General features: G+C 41.0%; 1 protein-coding gene across 1 annotated transcript in view; it reads left to right on the forward strand.

Annotated features, from left to right (window-relative positions):
• Positions 1-24239, forward strand: part of col7a1l (collagen type VII alpha 1-like) — a gene marked incomplete at both ends in the record, with an annotated part of 123082 nt that overhangs the window by 78046 nt on the left and 20797 nt on the right. The window contains 23 exons of the mRNA XM_080538281.1: positions 115-141; positions 231-305; positions 714-776; positions 1062-1079; positions 1176-1211; positions 1318-1356; positions 1462-1497; positions 1588-1722; positions 2118-2225; positions 2817-3014; positions 3355-3459; positions 3934-3978; positions 4495-4587; positions 14799-14834; positions 15412-15438; positions 15882-15941; positions 16873-16998; positions 17950-18021; positions 18288-18347; positions 18945-18980; positions 19976-20011; positions 20119-20175; positions 23311-23382. Of these exons, the coding sequence (XP_080394407.1) occupies positions 115-141; positions 231-305; positions 714-776; positions 1062-1079; positions 1176-1211; positions 1318-1356; positions 1462-1497; positions 1588-1722; positions 2118-2225; positions 2817-3014; positions 3355-3459; positions 3934-3978; positions 4495-4587; positions 14799-14834; positions 15412-15438; positions 15882-15941; positions 16873-16998; positions 17950-18021; positions 18288-18347; positions 18945-18980; positions 19976-20011; positions 20119-20175; positions 23311-23382 (1560 nt within the window). The remainder of the gene's footprint in view (positions 1-114; positions 142-230; positions 306-713; positions 777-1061; positions 1080-1175; positions 1212-1317; positions 1357-1461; positions 1498-1587; positions 1723-2117; positions 2226-2816; positions 3015-3354; positions 3460-3933; positions 3979-4494; positions 4588-14798; positions 14835-15411; positions 15439-15881; positions 15942-16872; positions 16999-17949; positions 18022-18287; positions 18348-18944; positions 18981-19975; positions 20012-20118; positions 20176-23310; positions 23383-24239) is intronic.

Raw genomic sequence — 24239 nt, forward strand, 5'->3', positions numbered from 1 at the left:
TTCCCCAAACATGACAACACAGTCGAGTAAACAAAGGCATGAGTGGACAGCTCTGAAAGGACAGTGTAGGAGTAAGACGTGTGTTGATACTGTGTCTCTGATCTGATCCTGTAGGGGGACAAGGGCGAGCATGGCACTGACGTAAGTAGTTATGAGGAAAAGGGAATATTCTTATGTTATAACAAACAAGCTTGGCGTCGCTCTTCAGTGTCGTCTCCTCCTCCCACCAGGGTAAAGAGGGAAGCAAAGGAGTCGCAGGAGCTCCAGGTCCTCCTGGTTCACCCATCCTCGTCACTCAGCAGGAGGTGAGGCCGTGGCCTGGGTTTATTTACCCATAATGCTCTCGTTCTAAGAAAGGGTTTCATAGCTTAGGTTTAAGAACCTGATATATATATGTTACGGTACATGTGGGAATACGGTACATGTGGGAAAACCAGGGTTAGGTGCTAGGGTGCTACGGTTAGGGTTAGGGTTAGGGTTAGGGGTAGGGGTAGGGTTAGGGTTAGGATTAGGGTTAGGGTTAGACATGCCAGCATGTACCACGTCGACGTAGCACCTAACCCTAACCCTAGTTTTCCCACATGTACCGTATTCCCACATGTACCGTAACATATATATATTACAATTTGATAGATATCAGATATTGGATAGATACAGTATTACATATTTAGACACTTTTTAACTTTGCCTCTCTCCCTGTTGAATATCATCAGGGTGCTACCATTGAGGAGATACGACAGGCGTTCCCGATGCCAATGGGGCCTCCTGGAGCCACGGTCAGTGCAAAGTTCACCCCTCTCTTCTTCACATGGTTCAGTCTGCTAATGGGCATAGCCAGTCACAATCACAGCTTGGCATGGCAAAAACCATTGTGTTGCTATTTGTTAATGTTTCTATTATATTATATATCTGTGAGGTTTCGTTTTGATGATCTAGATCCAAAGCTATTAGATCTCAACTTGTTTTTGTTAGGCTGTATGTGTGTATGAGGACTATGCTTGATATCATCATGCATTCTGAATGCATGTACCCCTCTCTGGTCCTCTTGTTTCTATGTGTAGGGTCCACCGGGGATGAAGGTAAGATGTTGTTTATACATTATTATACAATTTAATAATTTGAAGATGTTACTGACTAGAAAGGTAACACAAAATGTTCCTTGTTCTTGTTTGCAGGGAGAAGCAGGAAAGCATGGCTCGAGAGGAGAGAAGGTATGGGTCAGATGTTTACAAAAGAGACACGGATATGCGATTTTATTTATTGCGGGAACAGAAACAAAGAAATTGTTTTATGCTAGCTTGTCATCCTATTCAACAGGGTGATGCTGGTGCTCCTGGTAAAGCAACTGAAATGAAGGTAAACATCGTTCGAAGCTACAATTACTGTTCAATATGCCATACAAATATGACGATAAACCCTGCAAAAATCATCTAACAATATAATTTGTTTACATTCACCTAGGATATTGAAGTCATGTTTGAAAGCTACGGCATACGGGTAAGCACTTGACTTCACACTGTTTCGTTGTAGTTTATAATTTAAAGATGTCCGCCTTAGAAAATACTCTTTTACTGTTCTTTCCCCCAGCTGCCGTTGCTGAAAGCCTTGATTGAAAGGCTGCTGCAGGACGGCATGGAGGAGCTGCTACACGTCCTCACTACCTCCAAGAGAACCAATGTAGAGAAGGAGGGCCATGGCTCCAACGTTATCACTGAGTATACAGTAAGCAACACCATTATGACAAAAAAACATTCAAAAACATTGGTATTTCGTGAGCTTAGAATTATAAGGTTCTATCTCCGTTTAGAGATATTGAGCGTCAACATTTTTACATTCCATTATGTTTTGTGAGATGGAACCTTTGTATTTTATGAATTACTAACTCAAAAATGTCAACATTTAAAAAATGGACACACAGGCATTAATAAACACCTAATGGATCAGATTATGTAAAAAACTAAATTTTGACAAAAATGGAGATAGAACCTTATAATTCTAACGTCACGATGTGACAGTTGACCTTTGACCTAGAAGACCTGTCATAGAGCTCCTCACATCTTGTCTTTGGATGGGAGTGTGTTAGCTTGATGAGGCTAACAAGTCCTTGTTGTACACAGAGCGCTGTGAAGTATGACCTCTCCAAGGAGTCGCTGACAGAGATGGACACCATAGAGGAGGAGGTGGACACGGACCTCCACAGACAGCTACCAGAACCACATTTTTCTGTAAGCCTCCACTGAAACCATACTAATAATAATAATAATAATAATAATAATAATAATAATAATAATAATAATAATAATAGTGCATTTAATTTGTATTGCACTTCTAATTCAAAAAGAATCTCAGAGTGCTAACAACCGTAAAAACACAAGTTAAAACAAAAACAACCTAAAAACATAATAAGTAAAAAACAAAACAAAAACCAACATAATAAAAAACATAGTAAAAACATAGTAAAAAACAAACAAAATAAATCACAAGAATGAACACAGGTTCAGCAGTCAAAGGCCTTTTTGAATAAAAGGGTTTTTAGGCCTGTCTTAAAAGAGTCTGTACTGCCCTTAACTGGCTAGGATATACTGTTACGGCTCATTCCTTGTCATCCAAAACGTCTGGTATTTTGTCCCTGCTATCATCACTGGGGAAGTGAACATCAAGTGAGGAGGTGAAAACCCATGTCTCTACAGTATGTTTTAGTCAATAACCTTAACAGCACGTTTAGTGGTTTTCCTAGATGTATTTACCTTAACAGTACATTTTGTGGTGTTCCTAGGGTGTTCCTAGATGTATTTACCATTCTTTCTCATCTGAAGGATCCGTTAAATGAGACAGCGGAGGGGCCTACCTTCTGGGGCATCAGCGCTCTCCACGAGGACCAGGACTTGGCCAGGGGAGGGGTCAGATCGAAGGGGACAGAAGGGAGAACTCCTGTTGTAGGGAACTTCAGTGGAGCACCCCCGTCTCCTAAGGATACTTTAACCACATCTAACTACACTACTACTACTGAGGAGGTACGGTCCCCTATCCGGACTGTTACTATTTCACTCCCATGATTATAAGTGTTCATGTGCACGAGCAAACAACATCTGAAATAATATCTACTTCTGAGTGTCATTGAAATGTACCATTAGCCGGCACTAGATGTTTAGTTGTGTGTGTGTGTGTGTGTGTGTGTGTGTGTGTGTGTGTGTGTGTGTGTGTGTGTGTGTGTGTGCGCGTGTGCGTGCGTGCGTGCGCTCGTGTGCGCGTGTGTGTGTGTGTGTTGAGAGGTGTGTGTCTGCATGCATGTGAATTTGAATATGAACTTAGCAAGTGGATCTGGATCACTACCATAATAATTGTATCTCTCAGAAAGTCTCCGGGGCTCCTGAAGCAGCAGTAGAGACCCTCCTCCTCAGGCAGGAAGACACTCTGAAGAAGCACTCAGGAGAGAAGAAGAAGAAGCATAGGGAGAAGGTGATGTCACTTCCTGTGCAGTTCCAAGCAGCAAGCAGTTCCTCTTGAAATGGACTGAATACATTGGTTATCCCACTGTCTATCTGGTCTCTACAAGACTTGTCTGCAGACTTCATTCTAACTGTGAAATAACTGCGTTAATTATCTTGAATAATTAGTAACTTATATGATTTATATTGTTGAATTAGTTGTTTAAAACACATATTTTTCATTAGTGACTATGACAACTGACTTTAAATCTTTGAATAAATAGGTCTAATTAGATGCTATAAAAGACAGTTAGACACAAAACAAAAAAACCTGTTGACGTGTTCTTAAACATCTAAACAACTGTGGGAAAAAAAGAAAGTGTATCTACTTGAAACTCATTATTAATCAGCCCTTGAACACATTTTCTCGACAACAATAACTTTTTTTCGACCACCATAACTGCTACAGCATGGTAAACTTTTAACTGTGAACTTTGTTGACCAGGGCAAGGGAAACAAAGGACGTCATAAGAGGCAGAGACAACGCCTGGTAAACGCCCAAACTAAACATGGAAACTAATCTTACCTCACTGATGCCCAAACTAAATATGGAGGCTGTCCTAACCTCAATGACCAAACTGTCAAATGTCATGTGCAGTGTCACTGTATTAACAGTCCGTTGCTACGCATTTAACCCTTTACTGTCCTGGGGGGGCAACTGTAATGTGTGTGAGAAGAAAAACACTTTTACAATTTCTTTCCCAGCTAAATCTAAAACCGAAACCTAACCTTTTTTCTAACTATGCAAGTATAACCATGCCTTATGCCTAACCTGAACCTAAACATTAGAAACCATTAATGACAATCCCAGATAGTGAAACATAACTAAAAGCATGCATTCTCCTCCTAACATCTCTTGGCTTTTGTGTTTGTCGATGTTTTAACTTGTGTGTTAAATACTGTAAGTCTTGTACACCCTTGGTTGTTGCTTTGCCTCATTAACAGACTTGATAATCAGTTCATCACATTTGCATAAATGACTCACCTTCTTCTCTTTCATCTGAAGGCAAGCGAGCAGCAGGAGGAGGAGGAGGAGGAGGAGGAGGAGATAATTTACGACGATGAGTTCAGTTATGAATATGAGGTGAGTAGCTGTCAGGTACGGTGACAGTTGGTACACTATGACGTCACTTTCCCCATAACACCCCCCTAAACATCAAATGACACCTCACGTAAACAAGGGGTAAACATTGATGCTGGAATGATTGTAGGTAGAGTGCCACACTTAATGTCATCCTGTCAACCTCATAATCACACACACATTTCTAAGAAGTATGTGCGTGCGTGTGTACACCTGTATGTATGTGTGTGCGCGCGCGTGCACGTGTTTGACCTGATATGACTGGCTACTTCTCTATAGAGAAAACGCAGATGTATTCACTCCCACACAGACAAGGAGCTTTAGATTACCACGCCCACTCTCAAAAAGAAAATAATTAGTTTGTGATGATGACACAGTTCTGATTATAACACAACACCCAGGGGATTCATTGGTGATTGTGTGTAGAACTTCTACTCCAACAACTCTTTCTCACTAGTTGTAGTGTCTCACAAAACTGTCACTTTGTGAGTGTTGTTTTGTTCACAGATGTGTTTTTTTGTTCTTCTTCTTTTTTTAAACAGGATAAGATTTCCACAGAGGACCTGTTACTCTCAGAGGAAGAGAGGGAGAAAAGAGAACAGGTATCAAAACTGATGTTTCCTGGAAAATCGTGTTGTTACATTTTTACATAGTGTATTATTGATGGTTATATGTAGCATATCATTGACTTGTCATTTCCATCTCAAGCAGTTTGAAGTCACAACAGACAGCGCACCCCATCTACTGAGCAAAGAGGTGAGAACATTCATGGTCCTCTGTGCTACTGACTGCTCCACCCCATTGTCTTTACTGCAAATCAGCTTCTTGCTCAGAAACCTTAACTTTGTTTTACTGCGCAAGCTTTCAGTCTTCCAGACCTTCTTCAGGCACGCCTATGTAATGAAAGACCGAACACTTGTGCAATAAAAAACACAGATTTGACAGTTTTGTGTGTGCGGATGCTGCTTCAGCTCCAGCACCTCAGCTAAATCTGATTAGGGATGAGCGGTGGTATTTTCACTATTTGTGCGTTTCTGCCACGATTGATTGTCTCCTCCATCAACCATTATACCATGATTTTGCAAGCTGTTATATTTGCCCGAGGAGGAGTTACAAAGTACTAGCTGACAGGGCTTCCAAACTTTTGCACAAGGCCTTTTTCCTTGTTTTATTATTTTGAAACTGATGGAAACTGATGGAAATATTCTCACTTAAACCAGTAGAAATGGCTATAGAAACTATTTCAGTTTTAAAAAATGATGACAAGATCCAGAAACTAAGGGATAACAGAAAAGAGAAAGATTGCATTTCAAGTAAAAGGACAAAATAATGAATGATACATTGTGTAGCTTTCAATTTGAGGAAAAATACTGGAGATACAGTGGAGAAACTCCTGCGAGCAGCAAAAGAAACACAGTCAGGTATTGATAACCTGGACGTAAAGCTACTGTTGTGGGATATAATTGATTCTTAATAGATTTAGTAGAACTTATAAAGCACAAAGAGCTTAGATCAATTGTCTCTAAAGAGGCCTTTTATTAGCCAAATGACATGAGTGCAGAGAGAAATGAGCAGACCAATAATCAAGAAAGCAATAGCCCAAAAGCAAGAAGCCCCCAATTTATAGAACTGTCCTTGGTCATGAGGTCACCATTCTTGGGAACCAATCATACAAATCTGTGATTACACAAGTTATGGGCCCCGTCCATAGCCAGAATTATTCACTGCGCCACAGATCTTGGCCCATCCCTTGCTTACAGGAAGGAAATGGGCCTTCCTTGAGTGCTAGATTCGCCAAACTGTAGAGAGACTTACATTTCTCAGTATAAAATGATATAAAACCCCAACACTACTTAAACCTGTAGCAGATTTGGTTGCTCTGCCTATTGCTTTCATTATTAATTTAAGTTTTAACAAATGAAATTGTCCGTCAGAGTGGAAAATTGCTAAGATTATTCCATTACCCAGAGACAGTAAAGAAATATTTTCAGGGAAAAACAGTCGACCAATAAGCTTACTGAGTAAAATCATGGAAAGAATAGTATATGAACAAATACAAGGGTATTTTTGTAATAACATTTAAACACTGTATTTCAACATGCATATAAAAAGGGTCACTCCACAACTACAGCGCTAACTCAGATGGCGGATGATTGGTTGAGAGATATAAATAGGCAAAATTGAATTGGTACTGTATTATTAGATTTTAGTGCAGCCTTCGACATATTGGATCATTCAATCGTATTGAATAAATTAAGCTGCTATGGATTTGACGACTCTGCAAATAAATGGATTAAGAGTTATCTAACAAACAGGAAATGCTCAGTTTATTTTAACGGTAGTTACTCTAAGATGAGAGCTGTGGATGTCGGGGTGCCGCAAGGAAGCTGTCCTGGGCCACTTTTATTTTCTATTTTCACAAATGATTTGCCGTTGGTTTTGAATTCTGCCACCATGGTTATGTACGCTGACGATTCCACAGTAGATGCTTCAGCAAACATAGAAGAACTGGAGGATGAGGTGTTAAATAAAGAACTAAAGTTCATTAAGGAATGGGTGACAGGAAATAGACTAGCTCTTAATATTGAGAAAACTAAATCAATGGTTTTGGGCTCAAGATACAAGCTGAAATCTGCACCAGCTTTGAACTTGATTATAGGAGATAAACATATAGAACAAAAAACAGAGGTGAAATTATTGGGATTAATTATTGATAACAGAATGTCGTGGGACAGCTACATTAATCAGAAGGTGATAAAAATGGGCAGAGGCATGGCAGTAGTAAGACACTGTAAAAAATGTTTTGCCCATACCTGATTAAACAACTAACTCAGGCGCTGGTTCTGTCACATCTAGATTACGGTGCGGTCATCTGGTCCAATACAACACAAAGTAATTTGCACAAGCTACAAGTAGCCCAAAACAAAGCAGCTCGTATAGCTCTGAATTGTCCATATAGAACAGGTGGCACGGCAATGCATAATCAACTCACCTGGTTAAATGTCAAAAGTAAATTACATCACTCACTTGTGTCTTTCATTAAAACTTTTTTTACATAGAATCCCAGAAGTACTCTATAATAAACTAACGTTCTTCTCAGATGAACATCAGTACTGTACTCGGCAGGCATCAGAAGGTAGATTCAAGATTCAAGATTGCTTTATTGTCTGTCACACAGTGACAGAAAATCTCCTTTGACAGGCTTTGTGCAGTTCATGAAAACAGTTTCCACATTAAAAACACACATAGGTCACATACATACAATAAAAACAGACAGATATAACAGTGTTTATAAAATGTAGTGCCTATTTAAAAAGTCCAGTCATTTAAAAATAATAGTAAAAAAACAGTATTATGATTTAAAAAGCTAAAATGTTGTGGTTTAAAAGAAAAACTGTGTGCTTCCTATTTTAAAATGTTCAGGGCGGTGGTTGCAGTGGGGATGAATGATTGTTTGTATGTGTTTTTCCGGGCCAGTGGAGTTCTGTAACGGCGGCCTGATGGAAGTGGCTGAAATGATTGGTGGAGGGGGTGAGAGGGGTCCTGTGTGATTGGTGTGGCTTTCCTGATTAGTGACCGGTTGTAGATTTCAGACAGGGGAGTTTGAGGTGAGCGGTGAGCCGATGATTTTACTTGCCTGATTGACTATACAGGAGAGTTTGGTTTTGTATTTGACAGTGAGGGAGTTGTACCAGGATGTGTTATTGAAGGTGAGAATGGATTCAATGAGTGATTTGTAAACCAGGGTAAACCAGGGTTAAACCAGGGTTAAACCAGGGTAAACCAGGGTTAAAATGTCCTTGCTGACGTTAAAAGCCCTGAGCTTCCTCAGCAGGTGGAGGCGCTGCTGGGCCTTTTTGTAGACTGAGTCAATGTGCTGGGAGAAGGACGGAGAGATGTCAACCTCTGTCCCCAGGTACTTAAAGGACTGTAGCTGTTCAACCAGCTGGCCGTCGATGCTGAGGGATTGGAAGAGAGAAGGCTGGTGACAGTCTGCCTTCTCCCTGCTCCCAAAGCACAGCTCTTTAGTCTTGCTGGTGTTGAGCTCCAGGGAGCTTTGCTGAAACACCAGGGCTAGGTTTCCTGCTGCCTGGTGGTACTTGGCCAGGGCATCGGCCCCAGTCAGGTGGGCCACCAAGGCCATGTCGTCTGCGTATTTCAGCAGCACCATCCCTTCTCTGCTGCAGGTGATGTGGTGTAGACAGCGAAGAGTTGGGGGGATGAGACGCAGCCTTGGGGGAGGCCTGTGTTTAAAATCATCTTACTGGATGTGAAGCCGTTTACCTCCACCTGCTGTGGTCTGTCTGTTAAAAAGTTCTTAAACCATAAAATCAGTGTGGGGCTGACGTCAAGCTCTGCTAGATGGTGTAGCAGAATGTCAGCTTTCACTGTATTGAAGGCAGAGGAAAAGTCCATCAATAAAATCCTGCTGTGGGGGTGCGCCGAGTCCAGTTGTCTGGCCACAGTGTCCAGGAGACTGGCGTCTGACCCTCAGGCTTCCTCCATGCAGAACAAATGTAGCAAAAGCAACGGTTCACTACAGAGCAACGGTGGCATGGAATTCATTACCAAGCTTTTTAGTTTCAGATAGTAACAGAAGTTGCTTTAACAAAAAATTAAAGATGTATCTGTTTACATACGGGATACCCTGAAAACAATTAAGTGTTTCTCACTGGTAAAATGAGCTATCTTGTGATCCCTAGGGTAAGGAGAGTTATGTTTTTGTCTCTCCACTTTTGTATTATTTTGTATTATTTTTCTTTATTTCGTTATTAAGTTGTCTTCAACTAAAAAGTAAATAATAGAGCTACTGTATGTATGTATGTATGAATGTTATGGAAGTGCATTGACTGTATTGTGTTTAAGATGATTTTTTGGGGGGGAAAGTATGGTATGAGGACCCCAGGAAGAATAGCTACTGCATATTTGCTGTATCTAATCGTGGATCCAAATAAACAAACCAAACCAAACTGTAAAAAGTAAACATTTAAAAACTAATCTTGCTTTAAAATGTGATGAAATGTGTCATGTTTAACTTTGTACCATTTAGAGGTTAGATTTGTTTCATTTCACTTAGATTGTAATTGTAAAAGGCATTTTGACTAGGGGTGCCCACATTTGTACACCCCACTGTATGTATTCACTCCCACACAGACAAGGAGCTTTAGATTACCACGCCCACTCTCAAAAAGAAATTAATTAGTTTGTGATGATGACACAGTTCTGATTATAACACAACTCCCAGGGGATTCATTGGTGATTGTGTGTAGAACTTCTACTCCAACAACTCTTTCTCACTAGTTGTAGTGTCTCACAAAACTGTCACTTTGTGAGTGTTGTTTTGTTCACAGATGTGTTTTTTTGTTCTTCTTCTTTTTTTAAACAGGATAAGATTTCCACAGAGGACCTGTTACTCTCAGAGGAAGAGAGGGAGAAAAGAGAACAGGTATCAAAACTGATGTTTCCTGGAAAACCGTGTTGTGTATATTACAATGTATTATTGATGGTTATATGTAGCATATCATTAACTTGTCATTTCCATCTCAAGCAGTTTGAAGTCACAACAGACAGCGCACCCCATCTACTGAGCAAAGAGGTGAGAACATTCATGGTCCTCTGTGCTACTGACTGCTCCACCCCATGGTCTTTACTGCAAATCAGCTTCTTGCTCAGAAACCTTATCTGTTCAACGTTATCAGGAACTCCTACGGTAATTAAGGGCCACATAGTATTCAAGAGTTAAGGCCAATGCACACGGCGTGCGATTTTGTCGCACGACAACATTCGATTCTCAATTCTTTGAATTCTTTCAATTGGTGTGAATTGAGAATCGAATGTTGTCGTGCGACAATATCGCATCGCACGCCGTGTGCATTGTCTCATTCAAAACAATGGAATCGAATTCGGCGGTGCGACAAAATCGCACGCCGTGTGCATTGGCCTTTAGAAGTAGAAATGGTTCAGTTCCATTTTCTTCTTCTTTACAATCACAAGCAGTGGAATATTAAAAGCAGATTGCATTTTGACCATGCTCCCCTAGACAGTCCACTGATCAGATCTGACAGAGACAAATATCACAGTGAGAGACTGTCATCTGTGTGTGTAATATTGACTCTTTAATGATTGATATTTCTTGCAGAGTGGCCTCACAACAGTAGAGTGGCCTCCCTCTCAGCCAAGGGGACACACTGAGCAGGTATGACATTGTAGGCTTGTTACTGGTAACACATTATTGTACAGCCCTGTATTAAGCTTCAGGCATTTTTCTTTTTTCATACAAAGAAAGTTGCATACAAAGTTGCATACTAACTATATTTGCGGTTTGTTTGAGATTCATTGACCCAAACAACACAAATGGCTATTTAGTACCAGGTTGTGCTGAATTCAAGGAAATAAGTACAACAATGTATCTCTTGATGCCACATACTACCGTATACCATACAGTGACTATATTGTTTTGTACTAGTTTAGTTTGTTTCAACATACTGTATAATGTAGTCTGAAAGATTGAACATCAGGTAAAATAAAGATTGAGAGAGACCTAAATCATAAGGTCAAGCATAAATACCACCTCTTTGTGTTGTTTATTCCCTATTGTTTGCATGCAATATGCAGTCTGTGTGATACATACTATGTGTCTTTGCTACATTTACCTCCAAACCAGGGGGCATTCACCACACCTATTCCTCTAAGCACAACGGAGGAACCAGAGAAGGTAGGGGTCTGACCATCCCTCTACTCTTCTCTTCTAACCAAACCCAGGTTTATGCATGCTGATTGTATTAGCCTCTTCCCCTAGACTATGAATGCATACATGTGGCCAAGTGCTTAGATCAATGATTTTCATTGACATTCCAATCACGAACAGGATAATCATGGCTTTTGCCAGATGTTTTTTATGGGGGAAATGCAAAAAATACTGGGTTCTGCCTCCCCCTTCCCCCCCAAAAAACATATCAAAATATAACATAATAAAATAATTTTCATATTATGCTAATGTGCAAATAATATGTTCATGATTATCATATCTCGCTTATCTTAAAAAGGCAATATTGTGTTGTGGATGCCATTGAAGAACTATTTCATCTGATCTGTGATCTGAGCACTTGCAATTCCTCTGAACTATTTCATAACCATTTTCTTTAATTAACCTCTGTAAGAATTTCACCAGTGCAAAACAGTAACACAAATTGGATAACCTAAACAGACTGATGCGAAATTAAAAAAGACCAGCGTAGGCCAACGTAATATAGCTTTTTAAAGATATGTAAAGTCAAAATTATTAAATCATTATGGGCCAACTTGCTATGGAGGACGTCAGTATCCCAGCATGCATTGAGCATGACCTCTGAACTTTGCCTGGATGGGAATGGAAATAGCTGCAACCAAATTTTTTTATTGCTGATTTATTTAACATAAAAAGGAAACAAATGATCATAGAAAGTTTATTTCTTTTTTTTTTTGTCACAGGACCTTTCGTAAATCCTGAGAGATTGAGACTGTAGAGTTGTGTTTGTGAGAAGTGTTGGTAGAAACTGTGAAATCGCTGGTGAGGAGACAGACTGCCTCGAAACCTGACCAGCAAAACACGAGGAGGGACTTCTTTACGTCGCACAATGATGACGTCACTCGTCGAATGCCACGTCCATGACAGGAATCACGTCTGACACCAGTCAAGTACCTCAGGGGTGATTAGAACCCAGAGGAAGTGTTTTAGTCAAATCCAGAAAAGCAGTGTGTATCACATTTCACTTCAAATGAGGAAAGAGATACAAGATATGCACAGCCTAAAATTCGTCCATCAATATTGTAGCGAACGGGAACTGGTAGTGTAACTTGCCCCATGCGGGGTTCGACCCCCGCATGGGGCGAGTTACACTACGAGTTCCCGTTCGCTACAATATCAATGTAATTATTAGAGTCAAGTTCACATAACCTAATTTATTTATTAATGAGGCTCAGAACCCTTAAGAAGAGCTATATCTTCTCTTCAGGTTGCTACATTGCTACTTCAGTTCCTAGCCTGAATAATTACCTCAACAGACATTATCTCTTGTTATGAAATCCCCACACCCAAGCCTTATTTATTGAAAACGATTGTATTTTGTTTACTGTGTAATATTTTTTGACTTTTTTAAAGGAATGTGTTTGAGTTTGTTGCTATTATTATATTATTCAGAATTATTATCAAATTAGCATCCCATTTTTGTATTCATATTTTACTACCTGTTTTCACTGGTGACATTTTTATGGTATGAAATCTTTCCTTTTGTATTTAACCTCTCTGTGCATGTAGGTGAGTAAACATGTTCAAATGTCTTCCTGAACAAGTCTACGTGTCTTTTTTTAAATATAACATTAGTTTAGAATGCATTGATTGGATGTACTCTATGTGAGGTGAAATCTTCAAATATGACAACGTATGACACACAGATATTAGCAAGCACGTGCAACCGCCACTATTCACTCACTTTCAGACACACACACACACACACACACACACACACACACAAACACGCACACACACACACACACACACACACACACACACACACACACGCACACACGTGCCTCAGACTGAAGATAGATCTCATGAATGGAGCACTAAATGACTCAAGGGGAGTTTTGGGGAATTTGCAGGGGCATCTGTCACCAGTTCGAGTAAAGAGGAGCGCCCCCTGGCCTGATTACATGGTAAGTACAGGTACTGTAAATCTGTAAATGGCCCATGGCTGACTGTTGCTGACATTTTCAAAAGAAAACAATAATAAATGCTTGCCGGACATAACTATTACAGGCATACATGCCAGGAACTGCGGGAGGAAGAAATCGATACAAGGAGGCACAAAAAGTAAATAGATTTATTCATTTGTGATATTTCTATATATTTTCTAACTATGATACATCGTGACGTTAGAATTATAAGGTTCTATCTCCATTTTGGTCAAAATTTAGTTTTTTACATAATCTGATCCATTAGGTGTTTATTAATGCCTGTGTGGTGTTATTTTTTTTAAATGTTTACATTTTTGAGTTAGTAATTAATAAAATACAAAGGTTCCATCTCACAAAACATAATGGAATGTAAAAACTTTGACGCTCAATATCTCTGAACTACCCTAAACGGAGATAGACCCTTATAATTCTAAGCTCACGACGATGTTACGGAACCAAATCAGTACTTTTACGAGGATGAGGTGACACGGGGAATGGAATATGAAACCATAATTTCACGGCCCATGCAGACATAAACATTTCCCTTTCTCTTTTTCCAAAGTTACAATCTGGGGGGTCCGGTGCGAGGGGCTACAACAGGTTGAATGTAAGTGTTGGTACTGATCATCTAAACAGACCCGTTTGTGGTGTGTTGCCCTATGGAAAGTGTATAATGTTTCATTTGTGCTCTCAGGGAAAGATGCAAGACAACTGGGACCCTGCAGCTGTCCCAAACAACTATAGGGAGAGAGAGAGTGAGGGAGAGACAGGTAACAAGAGAGGAAAAGAGAGGGAGATGAATGCAGACATACCTGTAGAGGGAGAGGGAGAAGAATATGACCCAAAAGAGGAGGAGGTGGAGAGGCAATGGGAAGAAGAGGTGGAAGAGTGGGGGGTGGAAAATCTAGAAGAGGAGATAGATCCTGATGCAGAAAACGACAGAGACGTGGAAAGAAGTGGAGATTACGAGCCGGAGTCAGAGGAGGAAGATGGGGACAGGATTAAGATGGAGAGAGAGAGGGAGATGTTGGAGATGGAGAAAGAGAGGATGGAGCTGGAGAAGGACAGAGAGGCAGAGATGGAGTTGGAGAGAGAGAAGACGGAGAGAGTGAAGATGGAGAGGGAGAGAGAGCTGGAGAGAGAGAGGGTAGAAACAACAGAGGGAGGAGAGGGAGATCTGGATAGGGAGAGAGAGGAGAGGGAGAGAGACCTGGAGAGAGAGAGGGTGGAAACAGAGGAAGGAGAGAGAGATCTGAACAGGGAGAGAGAGGAGTGGGAGAGAGAAAGGGAAGAGATGGAAAGAGAGAGGGAGAGTCAGGAGAAGGAGAGAGGGGACAACTATGATGAGGAAGCTGGGGGAAGACCCTATCCAGGTCCTGAATACGCCCATTTAAAGGTAAGAGCACACCAATCAGATTCCCTTGGCCAGTCTTGTGTGAAGAGAAGTGATAGAATAAAACCATCCATTCTGTCTAAAGTTGTTTTGTGGTTCCAATTGTGCCCCATTTAAAAAGGGTGCACCGGGTGAAAATGGAATACCTGGACCAAAGGTGACAACCAATCATTATACTTTACTTTATATTACTTTACATTATACATTACTATACTATATATATACTTTAGGTTTACATTATACAATACTTTTTTATGATACAATGACACCATAATACACCCTGAAGTAATCTCTTCAAGAATAGTAAGGACAGGGAAAGTATATCACTCAAGATCTGTCATTAATCTGTCAAGAGTCATCTGCCTCCTTCCTTCCCTCCTAACCACCTATCCTGTCAGTCAAAACAGCGGAGCTCAGATAAAACCATGCCCTTTTATGTCCCCGCTCCTCCATGACCAAGAGGATTATTAGTTATTGGATATTAATAATTCCCTCTGTTCGTAGGCGTCGTCGATACAAAAGATACAGTAGCCTTGGAAACTCCATGTACTTTTCGCCCAAGCGGTCTGATATGATACTATTCCGGTGCAGGAGAGGCGTAGAATGCAGGGGAGGCTGGTGGAGGTAGTCATAGTAGGACGGCTCATTGTTATACAGGAAATGGAATAAGGAAGGGTTAAGACTGGGGCCACAGTAAACTGTCTAACTTGTCGGTTTACTTTGTGTTCACTCAGGGGGAGATTGGCGAAAAGGGGCAAGAGGTAAACAATATTCATATGTCATCATACTGTATATCACATATCGTGAGCTTAGAATGATAAGGTTCTATCTCCGTCTAGGGCAGTTCAGAGATATTGAGCGTCAACGTTTTTACATTCCATTATGTTTTGTGAGATGGAACCTTTGTATTTTATGAATTACTACGGTAGCTAAAAAAATGTCAACATTTTATTTAAGAATAACACCACACAGGCATTAATAAACACCTAATGGATCAGATTGTGTAAAAAAAACTCTTATAATTCTAACGTCACGATATGTAACTAAATGTACAGTACGGCCTGAATAATTGCTTTTTAGTACTTTTGTATTTAAATATTGTTGTGTTCTTTGTGCTGTTAACGACTGCCACTTTTGAGTGTTTTAACACTTTTAGTTCTTTTTGTATTGACTTGTATTGATGTTTTGTTTGTGGTGCTTTTAGGGTGAGCCAGGCATTGGCTACAGAGGCCCAGAGGGACAGGCTGGTGCACCAGGACAGAAGGTAGACTCACTAACCTAGACTAGACTAACCCTAGACTCGCCTCAACCCACATTTACATTTACATTTACATTTTTGGCATTTAGCAGACGCCTTTATCCAAAGGGACTTACAATAAATACGTTTTTCTAAGTAAGTGAATCATCTATCCATCGCAAGAAAAAGTAATATATGCTAAGGCCAGGGGCCATTGGCAGTCACAATGCTAGATGCAATTTTTTATTATTATTATTGGTTTACAGTAGAGAAACTGTACAGAGGGGTAGAGGGGTGAAGAGGTCTTAGGAGGGACAGTTAAGGTGTAGCCTGAAGAGATGGGTCTACAGTCTACGGCAGAAGATAGGTAGTCATCCTCACATTTTCAGCATAGGTGACTTAAATGTCAGTACTGGTTTTTTACCTGTCCAGCAATTTCTCTCTTCATCTCCTGTGTGCTTTAACTGTCTGCCTGTCTTCTGGTTTGTCACGTTCTCGTTTCAATTTGAATGCAGTGACTTTAATTGACACGATTAGCCACTATCTTACATGGCGAGAGCAAAAACCAAAGGAACAAATTTAATTAATAACAACAGGGAATTACAAACGCTGTATGAATCACAATTGACGTCGACAGCAGTAGAATAATAACAGTAATGGATGTTTTACATCAGCAGAGTTGTGAATGGTAAATGGACTGCACTTATATAGCGCCTTTTTTGCTGCTCCAAAGCGCTTTACAACGGCCTCTCATTCACGCACACATTCACACACGCTGGCGCGCTGGCCCGCTCACTGGGAGCAATTTTGGGGTTCAGTGTCTTGCCCAAGGACACTTCGACATGTGGCCAGCCGGGGCTCGAACCGCTGATCTGCCAACCTTGTGATCATTAGACGGTGACTCTACCTCCTGCGCCACAGCCGCCCCAAATTAATATTTGTCTCCTCTCCCTCTCAGGGTCAGCCTGGGGAGCCGGGGTCCCCTGGAGCTCAGGGCATCCAGGGTATAAACGGTAACTCTGGGATCCCAGGGTCCCAGGGGCCGTGGGGCCAAGCTGGGGAACCAGGAGAGCCGGGGAGAGAGGTGAGCCGCCCCTGGACCTGTTCTGATAGCTATTTACCTACAAGCAGCTACAAATCGTGACGTTAGAATTATAAGGTTCTATCCCTACCATGTTTGTCATAATTGAGTTTTTTTTTTACATAATCTGATCCATTAGGTGTTTATTAATGCCATTTTTAAAATGTTGACATTTTTGAGTTAGTAATTCATAAAAAGGTTCCATCTCACAAAACATAATGGAATGTAAAGACTTTGACGCTCAATATCTCTGAACTGCCCTAAACGGAGATAGAACCTTATAATTCTAAGCTCACAAAATGTTTTCAAAGTGCAAAACCATCCAATTTGGACGACGACCCTGGTAATGGCTGAAGTGCTGTAGTCTTACACACTTGATGAAGTGCTGTAGTCTTACACACTTGATGAAGTACTGTAGTCTTACACACTTGATGAAGTGCTGTAGTCTTACACACTTGATGAAGTGCTATAGTCTTACACACTTGATGAAGTGCTATAGTCTTACACACTTGATGAAGTGCTATAGTCTTGCACACTTGATGAAGTGCTATAGTCTTACACACTTGATGAAGTGCTATAGTCTTACACACTTGATGAAGTGCTATAGTCTTACACACTTGATGAAGTGCTATAGTCTTGCACACTTGATGAAGTGCTATATTCTTACACACTTGATGAAGTGCTATAGTCTTACACACTTGATGAAGTGCTATAGTCTTACACACTTGATGAAGTACTGTAGTCTTACACATGATGAAGTGCTATAGTCTTACACACTTGATGAAGTGCTATAGTCTTACACACTTGATGAAGTGCTATAGTCTTGCACACTTGATGAAGTGCTATAGTCTTACACACTTGATGAAGTGCTATAGTCTTACACACTTGATGAAGTACTGTAGTCTTGCACACTTGATGAAGTACTGTAGTCTTGCACACTTGTTTTAACTTTAGGGGGACAGGGGTAAACGGGGGAAGAACGGCTCACCTGGAACCCCAGGGACACGAGGCCCAGCCGGAGCAGAGGTATGGAGAAACATGACAACCTAGCATAGCCTAGCCCTAAACCACTGTTTGAGTTCATTTAACTTAATGTGACATGAGTGATTGATTTTGTTTGTTCCTGAAGGGCCCACCTGGTGTACTTGGGACTAAAGGAGAGAAGGTGAGACAGCGTGGGTTGCTTGTTATGGTTGGTGTTGTTTTCATGGTTATACTGGCTGAGATATTAGCATTAGCATTAGCGTTTTTAGCGTTAGCATGAAGTGTTCTTCTTCTCCTGTTCCTGTCAGGGCGACTTCATCCCCGGAGAGCCGGGCGAGAGGGGAGTGACCGGGCTCCTGGGCCGAAGGGTGAGACTGGCCAACGCACTGGACGAGCTCTCAAGTCTGATTGTTGTCTTAACAAGACTGTAGTCAGGGTATCCGCGGTGTCTTGAAAAGTATTAAAAGTTGATAAATCAATTTGGGGGAAATCAAGACCCTTTATAAGTATTAAAAAGTCTTATCACGATTTTATGAGGTCTTGCATTTTTTTGGTATTTTTCTGAATTAGACTCCTAAGTTTGAGTCCTAAAAACTTTTAGTAAAAGTGAATTTATTATTTTTTATTAAAAAACAAAGATGAACCGGAAATTCTGTTGTATGATAGTGGTTTAGGCTATTGCAAACTAAGTTAAAGGTATCCTGTATTATACCCTGTGTAGTACACATTCACTTTATGACCCAAGCCACACTGGATGGACATGCTTGCCCTTTATATGCATGAATGTTGTTGTTTTTTTTATACAGGGTGAAAAAGGTACTGCAGGAGTCAAAGGATTCCCTGGAAATATAGTAAGTCCCCTTCCACAGGTGCATGTTAAGTCAGGCAGGTCATGAGATTTGTTATAACCATATGAGATTTATGCGCAATCTGAGACATCTCATTCAATCTCTTTTTTTATCTAGGGTGTGAAAGGCTTCACCGGCATCAAAGGCCCCAAGGTAGGCTCCTACTCCACAGAGTCATGGTCGTTTTAGGAAAGTTTGTATGATTCTCAATGATTCTCAATGATTAGAAAGTAGTGTGATTGAGAGGGACTGATTAATTCCAGTACCTTGAATTATTCAATCTTCATGCACAGTCTGTTCAAAACCTTGCCTCAAAAGTATGTTTTCGACTGTCCTGTTTTTGACAGGACTGATAGATATTTCAGCTCCCATGCAGAGTGCCCTGAGGCCTCTCTCTCCATTGATCTGTCAAGACTGCCACCATGTCTGTCTCTTCCACCTTCCTTTAGAACACTCCCTTTCAACCTGTCCTCCTGACGCCCCTGTGGCCAGTCAGCAGATGATGTATTTCTGTAGAAATGGACTTCGATTTGAAGTCTTCGAATGTGAATGAACCTCCTCAGTGGGCTTGATATAACGTTGCTGCTACAGGGTATCCGCGGTGTCTTGAAAAGTATTACAAGTTGATAAATACATTTTGGGAAAATCAAGACCCGTAATTAAGTATTAAAAAGTCTTATCACGATTTTATGAGGGATCTTGAATTTTGTAGGTATTTTTCTGAATTAGACTCTGTCCAAAGAGTTTGAGTCCTAAAAACTTTTAGTAAAAGTGAACCGGAAAATGATGTTGTATGATAGTGTAGACTCTAGTCTATTGCAAACTAAAACTGTTAAGTTAAAAGGTGTCACTGATGTAAACGGTTACAGCTCGAAGTGGCGGTGAGGTCTGGAAAAATATTGACACGGTCTTTAAAAAGTCTTAGAAAGGTATTGAAATTAACCTCAAGATTCCTGTATATACCCTGAGTAGGTAACATAGACACGGCTGTTCTAGTGTCAACAGTCACTAAGATCCAACTGTCACTTTCAAATTAACCTCAAGATTCCTGTATATACCCTGTGCTATAGACTTGGAGATTTTCTATGTCGTTAATGACCGGTAATGTGTCCGGTAATGACCTACTCACAAGATGTTGCTCTCCACAGGGCGATCAAGGCTTGCCAGGAATCAGAGGAGACAGGGTACGGTATATTTGGATGATATCCTGTTGAAGTGGTGCTACAATATGTTTTACAATATTTTATTTTTGGTTTCATAACGACTCATATTTCTGATCTCTCCATTTCAGGGGAGCGCTCTTCAGATCCAAGGCCCCCGAGGTTACAAGGGGCCCAAGGGAGAAGGGGTAAGAGACCAGGGGCCCTATTATGCACTTCTTAACTTGCCGTCTTGAGTCTTAATTAAGACGCGCCACCCTTATTATGCGCTTCATACGCGCTACTGCTATTATGCAGGTGTCGATAGGCGCCCACACATAAGACGTAATACTCCCGTGCATATATTACTCATTGTGGGAGTGTTCATATGTTAATGAAGTGCACTAGGCGCCCCTGCTATTATGCGATCTGACTTTGCTCCTAGCGCTAAGAAGTGGTTTGAAAAGTTCTTAAGTTTAGACTTCATGCACGTTTTGAAACACGAGCGCGCCTCCGCGGTTTGCGCATGCATGTGGGCACACATGAACACGCACGTGGCTCCACGGCAAGGCGTCAATTACGGTCACAGTATAAATGCTTTATTTCAGAAGGGAGAGGCCAGCGCTGTACAGTATGTTGCCTCCGCATACTGTGCACATACAGTACGAGCATGCCGTGCGTAATATAATGACATCAACATCTGTCATTCCTGCAGTCTTCCAGCGACCCCTCTGTAATACTTCTCAACTCACAAGCGGCGGTATTGCCGTGTTTATTCAGAAAATAATCATGCACGAGCTTGTTACTTTCTTCTGCAGAGAAGCGCGCTGACCTCCTTTTTAGGACTTCCATAATAGCATAGCGCTAATGACTCAACGCAGCCGGTTCTTAAAGGGAATGGCACCTGGCACGCTGATTGGGTTGTTTGAGAAGACGCCCAAAACACACCCATGACTAATTTCTTTGCTTAGCGCCGGGTTTTAGGTGCCCACTACCGCACGCATAATAGCAAAGTGGCCTTGACCACGCCTCCACGTCTTAAGTTTAGATCTACCGCCTCGTCTTATTGCTTAAGACTTATGAAGTGCATAATAGGGCCCCAGAACTGTTACAAGGGAGATGGGGTAAGAGACCAGGGGCCCTATTATGCACTTCATAAGTCTTAAGCAATAAGACGAGGCGGTAGATCTAAACTTAAGACGTGGAGGCGTGGTCAAGGCCACTTTGCTATTATGCGTGCGGTAGTGGGCGCCTAAAACCCGGCGCTAAGCAAAGAAATTAGTCATGGGTGTGTTTTGGGCGTCTTCTCAATCAACCCAATCAGCGTGCCAGGTGCCATTCCCTTTAAGAACCGGCTGCGTTGTGTCATTAGCGCTATGCTATTATGGAAGTCCTAAGAAGGAGGTCAGCGCGCTTCTCTGCCTCTCCCTTCTGAAATAAAGCATTTATACTGTGACCGTAATTGACGTCTTGCCGTGGAGCCACGTGCGTGTTCATGTGTGCCCACATGCATGCGCAAACCGCGGAGGCGCGCTCGTGTTTCAAAACGTGCATGAAGTCTAAACTTAAGAACTTTTCAAACCACTTCTTAGCGCTAGGAGCAAAGTCAGATCGCATAATAGCAGGGGCGCCTAGTGCACTTCATTAACATATGAACACTCCCACAATGAGTAATATATGCACGGGAGTATTACGTCTTATGTGTGGGCGCCTATCGACACCGGCATAATAGCAGTAGCGCGTATGAAGCGCATAATAAGGGTGGCGGTAGGTCTTAACCTGGCGGTGCGTCTTAATTAAGACTTAAGACGGCAAGTTAAGAAGTGCATAATAGGGCCCGTTAGGCGGTACACAGACATTTTGACATAATGACATACATGTAGCGTACAAGCATGACATACAGGTATAGGACAAGGGGCCGTTCCACTAAAGGTGGATCAGTATATCGGCGATTGAAATAAATCAGGCGATCAGGCAACTCGGGATTGGAATTCAAGCCTCAGGTGATTCCTCGAACGAGGATCAGGCTTGTGTGATGAGTGTTCACAGAACACGGGCTTACAAATCTTCGATATGGGCGCGTGCACGCAGACATAAAGAGCCCCGAAGAGTCGATCTGTCGAAATGAAGATACTCCACTCTGCAGGGGTCCTACATTTGCGCAGCATTCCGAATTATTGATCTTTATGAAGACGGAAAAATAAGATGTAAAATAGTGCAATACTGCCGCAACAATGCGAGGGAAATGGTTTGGCAAGAAATTGCTGACCGATTAAATGCGTAGGTCATACTAGCCCCAGTTATTGTTATATGTTCATATTTTAATAAATGAATATTTACTACTGTGGTGATATCAGCAGCAGGCTATTAGCCGTCACATCGCCACAATGGCCTAGTGGTATTGACCGCTGCCGTGGTATTTATTCGTCATTTTTAGACGGTGGTTCGAATCCCTCTTTGGACACACTTTTTACTGCATTTCGTTGTCTGAATCTAATCTAAAATCTCATCTAAAAAAGTATGTAGGCTATAAAATTATGGTGCAGGCTAATTTACAAGAACTGACACGATTACAATGGTGTTTAAGCCTTTGCATGAAGGCTTCGGTTAAATGTAAAAAAATAAAAATAAATCACTTAGTCAAGTCTCGGACACGCAACCTTTGGAACTCTAGCTGGCTGCCTTAACCACTGCGCCAGCCAGACCGCTGTGATGACAGCAATGCAAGTTGAAACAATTAACTTTTTTTTTTTACACTCTTTTATTTATTGATCTATCGATCTATCTATCACACTTTCAAAATATCAAGTTATCTATCACACAATCAAACTATCTATCAATCGATCACACTTTCAAAATATCAAATTATCTATCTATCACACAGTCAACCAATCCATCTATCTATCTCGTGTGAAGTGGGAACTAATATTTCCTAAAAGAGGAACTGTCGTTCGGGATGTAGTTTCCGCCTGTGAGCCTTTTTTGACGCACGTATTACTATAGCCAGTGTTTTAGCCTGCTCGCGACCAGGCTAATTATATCTGACTCAGAAGGAGCTCAACCAAGCAGCGAATTATTTGAGCCACATTGATGGAACCGAACGCAAGCTAACATTATCGAGGCTTAGAACTTTATCGAGGCTTAGAAGATAATCTCGCATAGTGGAACGGGGCCCAGGACATTTCAATGTTGACAGGTGTGTGTGTAAATGATTTAAAGGTTCTCACCGCTTTGATCAAAGCTTTTGTGTTGTGTGTTGTCCAGTTCTCCAGTTGAAGACGCTATGTTTGTGTGCTGCTGTTGTTGTTGTTGTTGTTATTGTTATCGTTGTTTGTTCATTTTAGGGTGAACGAGGCTCGCCAGGGTTTGATGGAGATAAAGGAGAGAAGGGCGAGGACGGGCCTCCTGGTGTCAAGGTGCTTCTTTTTTTGTCTTTTTCTTTTTTTTATACTTTCTTTTTTTTCTGAAACATTTCAGGCATAACATACCACACAAAGAGAAAAACATCATACATAAACAAACAAAGAACACAAACTTGTGGGGCAGTTAAGGTGCTTCTTGATAGAGAGAAAGAGAGGAGGTGACAGACAAGCACATATTTACCCTCTGGACTACTACTGTTTACAAATACTACCGTTGCACAAACCATATTTTCTCACATTGCACATACCTCTTTTTGATATAGCCCCTTTTTATACATCTGTACATTTATACTGTACATATCTACCTTAACTGTACATATCTACCTTAACTGTACATAGCTACCTTAACTATGCATAGCTACCTTAAATGTACATATCTACCATAACTGTACATAGCTACCATAACTGTACATATCTGCCGTAACTGTACATAGCTACCATAACTGTACATATCTACCGTAACTGTACATATCTACCTTAACTGTACATAGCTACCTTAACTGTACATAGCTACCATAACTGTACATAGCTACCATAACTGTACATATCTACCGTAACTGTACATAGCTACCTTAACTGTACATAGCTACCTTAACTGTACATAGCTACCTTAACTGTACATAGCTACCTTAACTGTACATAGCTGTCTTAACTGTATATAGCTGTCTTAACTGTATATAGCTGTCTTAACTGTATATAGCTGTCTTAACTGTACATAGCTACCTTAACTGTACATAGCTGTCTTAACTGTACATAGCTCATAACTGTATATACCTCTAAACTACCATACTTGTCATACTGTACCCATCACTATAGTCTGTAATTGTCTGTATATGTATAATGTTGCTAAT

This window comes from Nansenia antarctica, assembly GCF_963989245.1.
Source record: "Nansenia antarctica genome assembly, chromosome: 8".
In the NCBI taxonomy this organism is placed as follows: domain Eukaryota; kingdom Metazoa; phylum Chordata; class Actinopteri; order Argentiniformes; family Microstomatidae; genus Nansenia; species Nansenia antarctica.